At 33.9% G+C, this 12550-nt stretch overlaps 2 protein-coding genes across 5 annotated transcripts; one reads left to right on the top strand and one right to left on the bottom strand.

The window, feature by feature from the left end:
• Positions 1-610: 610 nt before the first annotated feature.
• Positions 611-7291, top strand: LOC134721607 (lipid transferase CIDEA-like). Of its 3 annotated transcripts, none has more exons than XM_063584714.1 (5): positions 611-990; positions 3074-3167; positions 3737-3883; positions 4814-4879; positions 6822-7291. In XM_063584714.1, the coding sequence occupies exons 1-5, from the start codon at positions 982-984 to the stop codon at positions 6896-6898; spliced, it is 393 nt and encodes a 130-aa protein (XP_063440784.1). In that variant the 5' UTR covers positions 611-981; the 3' UTR covers positions 6899-7291. The 3 variants fall into 3 exon arrangements, with proteins under 3 accessions (XP_063440784.1, XP_063440783.1, XP_063440782.1); XM_063584713.1 differs by lacking the exon at positions 611-990 and adding an exon at positions 1508-1857; XM_063584712.1 differs by lacking the exon at positions 611-990 and having other exon boundaries at positions 2406-3167.
• Positions 7292-8017: 726 nt separating this feature from the next.
• LOC134721606 (uncharacterized) lies at positions 8018-12129 on the bottom strand. Of its 2 annotated transcripts, none has more exons than XM_063584709.1 (2): positions 12037-12129; positions 8018-9296 (listed from the first exon to the last, which is right to left on the bottom strand). In XM_063584709.1, the coding sequence occupies exons 1-2, from the start codon at positions 12046-12048 to the stop codon at positions 8088-8090; spliced, it is 1221 nt and encodes a 406-aa protein (XP_063440779.1). In that variant the 5' UTR covers positions 12049-12129; the 3' UTR covers positions 8018-8087. The 2 variants fall into 2 exon arrangements, with proteins under 2 accessions (XP_063440779.1, XP_063440780.1); XM_063584710.1 differs by having other exon boundaries at positions 12024-12126.
• Positions 12130-12550: the final 421 nt, after the last annotated feature.

Below are 12550 nucleotides of genomic sequence, written 5' to 3'. Positions count from 1 at the left end.
CGAAGTCAACTCATATTCAGATAATTTTCCAACTATTCCTGGGTATTTAAAAACTTTGAAATGAATGTTTCCATTCCCAATTTCCTCAAAAGTGTCTCCATTATCAAACATGCAATCTCATGTGATAAATAATCTTATGAATCCTGGCATGTTTAATATTTAAAAAAACGCTTCAAAAACCAAGATGTTGAACAGCTTAATTAGGTTTTTACAGCGTTTAGGTCTAATCTGCGTGAAATTACCGTTTTGAATAACGTAATATGTGATTGCACATAAAGAACATAGTAATTGCACATAACGTGATAGATATTTGCACATAATGAAGTAAGTGTTTGCAAATAACGTGACAGGTGTTTGAACATAACGTAAAAGGTGTTTGCACATAACTTAATGGATGGTTGCACCTAACGTAATAGGTGTTGTCACATAACATAATAGATGTTTGCAAATAACGTAACAGGTATTTAGACATAACGTTATAGGCGTTTGTACATAACGTAATAGATGTTTTAACGTTATAGGTGTTTGCACATAACGCTATACGTGTTTGCAAATAACGTAATAGGTGTTTGCACAAAACTTAATTTGTGTTTGTACATAATAGTACGGAAGCGTATATGTGCCGTGTCTTTGTGAGTTATTTTCTCCGTTTCACGAGTATAAAATAACGAGTTGCAGAGTTACTTCTCAACAACCCGACTTTTAAAATCACCCGTTAGTGTCTTAAAACGCAATATTACAAGTTGATATGGCACGTAATGAGTTTGGTTTCTTAAACTTCGTGCGATATCAAAATCGTGTTACTCATAACGATCGCGTTATGCGAGTTTTACTCTGCAAGTTTGTGTGTTCTTATTACCCGATTACGAGTTGTAGATCACGTGTTTGTTTAGCCAATGAACACTAACCAGCTAACACAAGTTCCTTAACTCGCCTCAATGCAATGTTTCGCGCCCTTTTCATTATCAAACTGGAGAAGCAATGGCGGAGGTGCGTATAAAATAATTTTCTCATCTGCACTAATTTTAAAGCATAAAACAATTCTTATTTAGCTAGGGTTGAGAGAGCGGACCCTCTCTTTTACAGTCTACTCCTGTTCTGGTGGGGCTATTTGTCTATTTGTTATGATGAACCTTAATTAAGTTAGACATGTCACTGAGTTTAGAACTAACAGTTAGCATTTATATTATGAAATGCAACAACTATTATTAAAAAAGGTTAATACAGATCAAATGTTATTTTTTTATTATTTTTTTTAATAGGGGGGGGGGGGGGGGGACAATTTTTTCTTCAACATTGTAAGTATGTATGCACTAGTAAATTCCTCCGATATCCGAAGAACCCTCTCGAGAGCTGCGAGGGTACAGTGGAATCTATTTACACTCCCTTAGTATCAGGATTAATAGTGGAGATGTGTCACTAAAGTATTTACAATGTTTGCATGTTGACGTTACCATTTTTCTCCAAACAAATTGGGGGGTAAATTTTCTTCTTTTTTTTGGGGGGGGGCAATTTTTTTTTTACTACAGTGCCAGCAAAATAGCCACTGCCTTAATTTTACATTTCCTGATATCATATATCCTTCTTTAAAAACGTATTTAAACTTTGGGTATGCAGGGAAATGTAGAATCCTTGGTTAGATGAACTGTCAAATCACTATTAGGTTAGGTAAACTACCCTCCTTTAAGAGTAGACTAGTCCGACAGATAACCAATCTTTTTGTCTGCAAGACTAGACTACCTCCACAGGAGGGTGGTATACCCTAATAATGACTTCACGATTCAACTTAAACAAGCAAGCTAACCAAGGATTCTACCTTTCCCTGCACATTCAATGATTCAGAAATCGGCTGTAAAGGTAAAACTGGTTATGCACTATAGGTCAAGATATAAAAAGTTCTTTATATGAAAGCAAAAAAAAAACAACTTTAAAATGCCGACATATGCCGAAAAGTAGCTCCTGAGGGGTTACGATAAGATTTCCTGCTTAATTCTAGAGACATGGAAGTGAGTAAAAATTTCATACTCCTTCTGTAGGTCTGTGTATTGATATTTTTTAGAGTGAAATAATATCAAAACATTAAAAAATATGGGTCAACTTAAGGATTTTGCTAAAACATCCACTGAGCCTTTACTACATTAATTGATATCTCGATAAATTATTTATCCATGATGATGATGTACTGGTATTTTTAAAACATAAAAGTCATATTCCCAAAAAACCTTGAGCTTGGACACAGACTCATATTTTTTTTAAAATTTGGTTGATTATATAGGGAATCACTGAAACATGATCGAACATTTATTAAAACTTCTGGATCCACCACTGGGTCACATAAGTTGCACCCTAGATACTTTACTTGAGTATGTCAATATTTGTTTTTTATTTCCCCTTTGTCTCAATTATAAGCACTTATTTTAGCATACAACATGAATATAATAAACAAACATCATAGGATTTCTTTACAGTGTTGTAAACCTGGAGATATTATAAATATTAAAGGAAGTCTAAGTTTTCTGTTTGAATTCTTTCATTAAATAATCACTGCATTTTTATTTAATTTTGTATTATTAACAGCTCAACTGCAGGCTAGGGGCCATTTTCCATTTATTATGACTTTTTCCTTTGTTACAACTTTCAACAGTAAAAAGTGAGGATTAAAAAAATCACTTTTTCTAAAAACGTATTTAAACTTTGGGTGTTCAGCTGAATTTTGTATCAGACATAATCTTAGACTTGTCTCTGAATATCCTGATGATGTTAAATTCAACCATCATTTTTTCATTCTGATTCAAACATTTGAATTGTGATTGCATCATGTTTAATGGGAACTTGTGTGTTTTTCAGTATTAAATGGCATACAAATGTGCATATACCAGTGTAAATAGTTTTAATTAATTTCTCTCTTTCCCTCATTTTGAAATTATTATCCACTCATCTTGAAAGTTGTGAGAAAACTTAATTTATTTAACAATATTTCATTATTGTACATGCAAATGTATATAAATGTGATTTTCTTCAAAATTTTTGTGACATGAATACATGTATTACACTTTTTCATCCTCCTTTACAGCATAGCAAAGAGATTCCACTCAAAGTTTTTAGTGGCAATAGAATGATAAGAAAAGGAATAATGGCTTCTTCATATAGTGATTTAATTGAAAAATGTAAGTTGACCCTTATACAATATCACATATTTTTATATGCCCTACAATGTAATTACTTGTTAAGTTGAGTTAGAGCTTGAGTGTTTCTCTGGTCTGCTATCGGAATAAGCTGTATGTTTGTTCATCAATTACAAAACAGATTTCAATGTTTTTTGCAAGAGGATTCATGAAATTTCAAACACTCTGTTTTGGATATAATTTATAAAGTAGGTCTTGTGTTCTGACCTATAAGGGGCTTAAACATAAAAGAGACCAAAATGGTCACCGTCATGTTATTATGTTCAGCATATTACTAATGTTGTTCATTACATTTTTGTATCCACCATGTTACTGTATACACGCAGCAGGAAATATTAGGACTTGTATCATGCTGCACCTGGCATACATGTAGCTCTTATTTTTGACAAGGACAATTTTGTTTCTATCTGTTATCTCTTCAAAATTTTAATTTATTCCCCTCATTTCTTTTACTAACTAGTGTTGTTGTCTTGCCTCTTTTAGGTTAAAACACAGTCTGTTCACGATATCAGACTACTTGTTACTAAATAACATGGTTCTTTTTAAATAAGGTAAGGAGAAATTCATGGTTGACAGCAATATAATTAGATTGGTATTAGATGCTGATGGAGTTGAAGTGGACCACGACTTCTTTAGAACTTTGGAAGGAAACACCCTACTGATGTTACTGACAGAAGACGAGCAATGGATGCCTGCAGGTAAGTATTATTGTAAAAAAAATCCATAAAGTTATTGGAAGTATTGCAAAGCCAGAGCTTAATTCTAACGTTGTGATAGAATTACTTTTAAAGCAGATTCAGATACATGTACCTATCTGCCTATGTCATAATATGTTGTTGGTACAAAATAATGCATTTTACTCTTTTTATGCCTGGGCCTTTTGGTGTTTGGGCATATAAGTTATACCCTCTGTTCGTCATGTTCGTACTTATGTCCATCATGTACGTCTGCAAAGTCTTTGGTCAACTAAACTTTGAAACCATTCATAGGGATTATTTGAAATTTGGTATGCAGCTTCAGCATGGTCAGTTGTATCATATTTGTTGTTTTTCACATGAATGCATGTCAACTTCCTCTTAGACAGGGGCATATATGAAGGAATTAATTACATTGATTGGACACAAGGTACATGTACAATGTATAATTCAAATTTTACCATCTGACTTGTGTGCTAAGGTATACATTACATAATATAAAAACAAAAAATGTGGTATGAGTGCCACTGAGACAACTCTATTCAAGACCCAAAGCAGTTAACATAAACAATTATTGGTAACAGTGTAGCCTTCAACATGGAGCCTTGACTCACACTGCAATGTTAGCTTTAAATGGCCCAAAAAATCACTAATGTGAAACAATTCAGATTGGACAAACTAACGGCCAGATTTATATATAAAACCAATAAACGAAAAACAAATATTACACTCAGTAACAGTAATTGACATCATTGTAGGGTATGAATGATTCGTTCATTGTTGAAGACACTACATTGACTGTCTACATGATACTTTGTATTTTTTGCAATTTTGTCCCATGTACATTTACATTGGTGTCAAATTGTGCTTTATAAATTTATGGAATGAAACAAGTATTCATTATGATATACATTTAATTATTTTTTATTGTAGACAATAATTTCACTCAGAATGTGGATAGACAACCGTCACATGAAAGAGTTACTTTAAAATCAGAAGGTTAGTACAATTAACTAATAGACATGCTAGAAAAGGTTATTTTTCTTTAAAAAAAAAACAATTTAAAAGGCCAGAATTAAAATATTGTTGTTTTTCTAAATGCTACATACAGTAGCCATATGATTTAAAGATACATGAACACGTCTATCATGTCTCACAGTCTATACTACTAAAAGAGAAGACCTCATTTTGTGTGTCGCTTCTCTTCCTTCGCCAATAAATTAATCATCATGCCTCTGTGTCCTATAGGTATCATGCATAATCGCATTTGTCATCCATTCTTATGATTATTCAGATTTGGATTATTTTGAGAGAAAAATTGAACAATATTATTTCGTCATCAGACAGACTTTTGAGTCATACCCGAGACTTTCGATTTTAAGCTTTAAAAAAGAGGGGCGTAATAAAGGGTTATTTTGGTGCAACGTGTTATGCCATTTTTTATTTTACGTTAAGCCGTGAAATTGATAAAAGGATCACTCCACATTTTAAACTTTACTTGGGGACAAGACAATTATTTTCGCGTTATTCTGCATTTATTCTAATAGTATAGTAAGATTATAATCCTATATGTTCTGAGACCACAATTGTCGTCCCTTGATTTTTGTTGTTCACAAATATAGTCCCTAGTGTTGACAGTGGGTTACTTGCCATTAATTTTTATACCCCTTCCAAATTTATTTCTCCATGTTCAATTTTAAAGGAAAGTAGTGATTTGGTCCAGCTGAAAAAGGTTTAAAATTAGCACTTCGGAAGCTGTCAAAAGATTTCAAGACGCCCTAAACATAAAATTGTCCATATTTTGAGTTAGAAACGATGAAGTTTTCTATAATTTTGATATAATTTGTCCCAAAAGTAGTACAACACACTGTAAAAGTTTCTTTGAGAAACACAGGTTGGATTTTTTTTATTTTCATTTATGTTCTAAAAGAAATGCATTACAAAATAATTGTGGTCTCGGACCATATGTAGAGACTGTATCTACTTTAGCAGTGATTGACGTGGAGACGAAACTTGGAATTGATAGTTAATAGCAAATGCACTTTATTTATATTATATGTATGTTGAGACTAGTATTCAGAAACGCAAAAATCATTGAATTTAACAGAGAGCAAAACAAATAACGGACTTTGGAAAAAGGGATAGGGCAGAAATAATTGTCCTGTCTCCAAGAGCCTATGACTCAGTTTGATACTTTTTTCTGAAATTCTCCAGACATACATGACATAAAATCTTTCACAAAAATTCATTCTACAACAGTTTACAATTATTTTTAACCAAGCTCTATAAATACCTGCGGTTAAGCAGGTGTGTTCTAATAAGTGTAATTAATTTGTTGATGTATGGTGACTGGTAGATCAGTTTCCAAATAGTGTTTGTACAATATGATTTAAACCATTCAACCAAAGCTTTTCAGGTTATAACATGTTACTTTTGATGAAATTGAGGTAAAGTGGAAAAAAGAGGATTTTCATTTTCACCATTCAGGAGATCTTGAAAGATTTAAAAATGGCATTTCCAGTAATATCCAGATAATAACTCATAAGCCATTTAACCAAAACTTTTTAGATTTGATATTTTGTTAATATATATAATGACAAAATGAAGGTCAAGTTTAAAGATGTTGTTGATTTCTATTTTCACACTTTAGCATGTTCAGGAGCTATGGTTAATGAAAAAAATAGCATTGCATTTCCTGTCCATGCCATAAGTTCATAACTCACGAACAGTTAAACCAAAGCTTTTCGAGTAGTGATCTGTTGTAACTTGTGACAATCTGAGGACAAATTCAATTTTTACAATTTTCCACCTTTGACATTGCTTGACATGTTTGACCTCAGGAGTTATGTTCCTTGAAATATAGAAACAGGCATTATAAAAATAAATGTAAAAAAATCTGTTTGATGTCTGTGAAAGCCTTTTGTTTGTTTATTTTTTTTAGAGGAAAAGATGATTGCAATGATAGACAAGTTAAAAGAAAAAGTGAAGAAAAGGAAACTAGTAAGTATTTCTGTTTAATTCCTTGATCAACGGACCCGCCCACAACTTTTTTTTTTTAATATTTTTGATATTCTCGCTTCCTGCATTCGGAAATGTAATCATGCCCATTTCCCCCATCCTTTTTTGGGTAAATTTTATAAAAAAGATATAAAACACTTGTTTTTTTAAATTCACAGTCTTAGGCCACTTTTTTATACCCCCGCTTTGAAAAAAAGGGGGGTATACTGTTTTACCTCTGTCTGTCCTTCCGTCAGTCTGTCAGTCAGTCCGTCCGTCCCATGAATATTTTTCGTCACATTTTTCTCAGGAACTACACAACCAGGATTTCTGAAATTTGGTTTCAGAGTTTATATATGTCAGCTATACCATGTGATGTGTTTTCAGATTCATCACTCAACAACTTCCTGTTTACCGAACACCTGTATCATTTTACATATGATAACCAAGTTTAAAATTTCCGTCACATTTTTCTCAGGAACTATACTAAAAGGATTTCTAAAATTTGGTTTCAGGCTTGATATAAGTCGGCTATACCGTGTGATGCGTTTTCAGATTCATCACTCGAAAACTTCCTGTTTACCGAACACTTGCATATTTTTACACTATTAATATTATCCACTTGCGGCGGGGGTATCATCAGTGAGCAGTAGCTCGCAGTTTCACTTGTTTTTATTTGTTGGTTTACGGATCCGCCGACCCTGGTTTTCACGATTTTTTAATAAAAATAAAAACGATTTTGAAGATTTTATTTAATTCCGCCGACCCTTTTCTGTTTGAAGAAGTACAAATAAAAATAAAAACATGATAAAAAAAAGATCGGTCTTTCTTCATCCAGTCGGAATATCCTCGGAGTGGATTCGAAAATCCAGTGCGATTCCCTGTTCAGTCAACGTTTCATCATGATCTAATGTGGTGAAAAGGAACCAGTTGAAAGGCGGTTCCCTGTTCAGTCAACGTTTCATCATGATCTAATGCGGTGAAAAGGAACCAGTTGAAAATGGAGGACCAGATACGATTTTACGTAGATTTACACATTAATTGTTGGAGATTGTTCGGTGTAAATCTAGCGGTTGAACAAAATGAACAGACAAAGATGGACAATAACTTGGGGGTTTGGCGGACTGACGGACAACAGAGTTTCTAAGCACTAGAACACTTTTTAATTGATCTTGTTAATGACAGTCTTGATATACAGGAATATCTCATTTTAATTTATTTCATTTAACAAGTGTATGAAAGAACGGTACATAATCAAAGCATTTTGTATTGTGGTAAATTCTGGGAATTCAATTCTGTTAGTGTCGGTTGCAAGTTCAACTAAATTAAGAAACTCTTCAGAACACCCTTTCATCGGCACCGTTTCCGTATACACCTCTGAAATCCTGTCTATGCTTATGTTGCTACACGGTAAGGGGTAAGAATAATCAATTGCATCATACAGCAATGGTTGATGGAACAAAACATCTGGAATTCCAGTAACTCCCTCCAGGTTTCTTTGTGAACGGATTCTGTGAGAGTTCCAGTAATCTGTAAAAATATTCAAACGAGTTTGGATGATATCTAAAAAACAAAATCTAATACATTCAAGATGAATAGGAATTGCATTGTTAAACAATCCATCGTCTATGAGATCATGAAAGAAATTTCTCCAAAATTGGGTAAAATACGTTTTCAAAAAACTCCAAAGCATTTCTATCCGTTGGTTGGCGGTTGATCGTCCAACAGAAAAACTATTTCTACCAGACATATGATCTCCATGTGAAGAACGGAGTGCAATATGAATGTCTCGAATAACAACATTTTCAGTTCCGGCATCACATCGAACAACCCGCGGCACTCCTTTCAATTCTTTGATGTAGTCGATATAAAAGCGAGCTACAACACGCGGGTTTTTGTTGGAAGGCATCGCTTTGAGCCAAAGTATCTTTCTTGAAAATCCATCAACAGCACCATGAATGCTTATTCCAAAAGGTTTTAATTTATCGTACCCGTCAATATGAGTTGTGAAACTCGGACCTTTACTGCAATATCTCCTCCTCCTCAATCGATGTGATGAACGCAATGACACACCTTCAGGGTCCAACACTCCTAGCATAAGTCTGACCGCTTTTTGTGTAACCCGAATACCACACTGCGTGTTCAAAAGTTTCCACAATGACCTATACCCCAGATTGGAATAGCCTTCTCTCAGCAAATATGTCATCTGCCGATAAATGTCCATTCCGCTATTTGACGCACGATTCCTCTTTAAGCCTAGTTTCTTTGTTATTCTGTAAAACGTTCTTCTACTGATAACAATGCCATGCAAGAAAGTAAGAAATCCTAAAATTTCATGAGCAGTATACATTTTTTTAAAGTAATACTCAATAATTTCTTCGACGGTTGCGTGTTGAGGTACACCAGGAAATACATCTACCTAAAAGTATAAAAAAAAACCAAAGCGTTACTATGCTCTCAATTACAGTCCGATAATATATGACTACGGCCTACATCTATCTTCTATTTAGGAGATAACTGTATTGTATTTTAAGCTCCGACGGCATCAATTGGGGATTTGATGGTCGCAAATTAAGTTTACTGGCGACGCGTTAGCGGAGACAGTAAACGGGTATTTGCGACCATCAAATCCAAAATTGATGCCGTCGGAGCTTAAAATACAATATTGTTATCTCCATTCTAATGAAACTGACAGAAAACAACGTTAAAACATGTATTTAAAATCTGCCATATGCCGTCTGCGCTTGCGCGTACTTCCCATAGCATCAATTGTCAATTGATGCCATGTAAGAAAGTGACGTTATCCAATCAAATTGAACGTTACAAACGTTGTTGCATTAGAATTCCATTTGCTTGCTGAAAATTTCGTTTTACTTCATTTGTTGTTGTGCTATACGTGTATTTTGTGTATTTTGTGCTGCTTTTAATATCAATGAGTCTCCTGGGGGGTCACATCGGACTAATAAAAAATGCAAGGTTAATTTTCAAATTAAAAGGTAGTTTCGTATAAAATATATGTAAATGATTATCAAATTGCAGTTATTCCCAAGGTCACTAGACATAAGGAAGAAAATGGTTGATCCAGTTAAGTTGTAGCAAGATGTCCAGTAGTAAAGAACATTGAAAAGTTCCGAAAAATTTGGGCATCTGTTCTTGGATGTATAAATTCCTTAGTATTTCAAATAGTTATAAATACAAAAATAACATAGTTAAGAACTAGTCAAATTGAACAAAGTATTGCTTTCAATCTTATGAAGTAATGCCCAATTATCTCAATTAAACGTTCAGCCCCCATTTCGTGTAAATTAAGGTTGGACATAACAAGGACATCGCAAGACAGAACATATCCTCGCCATGTATATATCTTAAAGACATATTTTATATCCAACTGTGACCTTGAACTTTCATCTTTGACCTTGAAAAACAAATGGCAGTTGGATCTAGATGTTTCAAAGGACTATGAAAAATAAAATTTTTGAAAGTATCCCTCAAAAACGATGTTGACACTAAAGTGTTCACAAGATTTTTGAGCCCACAAGGATTGTCTCTTTGTGATCTTAACCTTTGACCTTAATAATCAATAGGAAATAATCAATAATTGTAAAGGGTAGGGTACCAACACGTTTCTAGATTTTGTTGCAGACTTAACTAACTACACACCAAATTTGGTTAAAATCCATAAAACCATGCTGACTCAGAAGTGTTCACAAGAATTATATACTGACAGACGGTAGCGTTTTATTATAAGTTATATGGTTCGCTACTAATCCCTTACGGATCCATAGAGGGTGAATACAATCCATAGGGGATGAGGCCATGGGCCGAATCCCCTATGGATTTTATTCACTCTCTATGGATCCGTAGGGGAACAGTAGTTAACCGTATAACGAATTTATCGGACGCTGGACTTTTTCTGCTGCGTTTTGTTGAAAAATAAAACAATAAAACACAACAACATTAATAGATGACGTCACCATTAACGCGTCCTGAACCCCCTATGAAACTTACTAACCTCCTACGGTATCATGAATGTAGGACAGAAAGTCACAGGACAAAAAGTCACAGACAAAAAGTCACAATTCATTTTTTCTGATTATTTTCTTTGAATAAAAAACGTTTATTTCTACAAATATATTTTGGTATTTTTATTAAACTATTGTATATAAACCAACTTTGTAAATAAAATTTATCAAAAAAATATCAAAGATGATCAAATAATTGTTAAAAAAAACAATATGTCAAAGTGACTTGGCATTTAAAAGGCTTGATGGTGCCAAGAAATCTTTCTTTTGCATGATTAAAATTAAATAGTCTTCATTTTTCAAGTACGGATGACACATTTCCTCATTAAGTTTTCATTGTACAATAAAAGATATTAAATTCATTGGTAGATTATGGGTCACTCAAGGTGTTCAACACCCCTTTTACGAAAAATATTGAATAGAGGAAACCCGTGCTGAAGTTCGCTCAGACGGTCTTCCTCTTAACAACGCAAGGTCCATATTTCTTTAGGAACTGACACTGATCATATTGCCATACATGTATATAAACTAACTTTAGAGCAGGAAATCTTTTGCACAACATCCCGCGGGAGCGATGTTATTTTCCCTATCAAAACATATGTCTTATAAATTAGTTCTCATTTAAATCAGTTCAATTTGAAAGTTCTTATAGCATTTTATTTAACATTCCAAGCATACTATATTAAAACATGAATTATGTTAAATAAGAACAGCACATGCCAAGAAATCCTCGCTAAAAATTCCGGTCGACCCCCTACGGCAGTCATTAGTAGCTAAAGATTTGATTTCATTCAAGAAATTAATGTATGACCTTCATGTACGTGTCGCTTAGAACACGGCCATATACCAAATGGTCAAAATTAATCATCCATGTAATTTGCTCTATGAGGGTGTTTGCAGAATTTCGACGGAGGCAATTTCTTGTTATGGGAGAAAGGAAGAAAGACCATTCACAATTTGTCTTATGTTTTTCTCTTTTTTAATTAAATAAAAAAAATAATAAACCTTTCAAATGAACAGTTCATAAGATAAAAAATATTCCCTGTGGAACACCTCCCCCCTTTTTTTGTGCTCTCTATGTTTAACCCTCGAATTAAGCTTTCCAATCTAATTAAAATTAAAACCTTGCTTTCTAACCAATTTATTCATGTACCGGACCGGCAACTTTCTTTATTTAATGCGAAAATCTACAGTGCCGTTATACACATGCATGTTGTTTGCTTGGAGTCCCTTCCCGAAAAGAAAGAAATAGCCGAACTCCAAGATACTATATTCCTGCATCACGTGATTTTTACCACGTGGAGCTTAGATTTGAATAAGTACCGAATATGGAAAGTGAAACTACAATTCAAAGCATAAAGTCCGAAGGCACATATAAGAAAAAAGAAAGGGTGTTTTTTTTGGCAAAGGGTGCCGGGGTAATTCTCACTGTGTTCAAAATATACATGAAATATTTGCCACTACCCCTTTTCTGTTCTATGAATTTTGACCCTGAGTTTTCTATCTGTTACATGCCAAGAAATCCTCGCTAAAAATTCCGGTCGACCCCCTACGGCAGTCATTAGTAGCTAAAGATTTGATTTCATTCAAGAAATTAATGTATGACCTTCATGTACGTGTCGCTTAGAACACGGCCATATACCAAATGGTC

The sequence above is a fragment of the Mytilus trossulus genome, chromosome 6 (genome assembly GCF_036588685.1).
Source record: "Mytilus trossulus isolate FHL-02 chromosome 6, PNRI_Mtr1.1.1.hap1, whole genome shotgun sequence".
Classification (NCBI taxonomy): domain Eukaryota; kingdom Metazoa; phylum Mollusca; class Bivalvia; order Mytilida; family Mytilidae; genus Mytilus; species Mytilus trossulus.
Note: the sequence above shows the minus strand (reverse complement) of the source record. Positions and strands in the feature narration are given on the sequence as shown.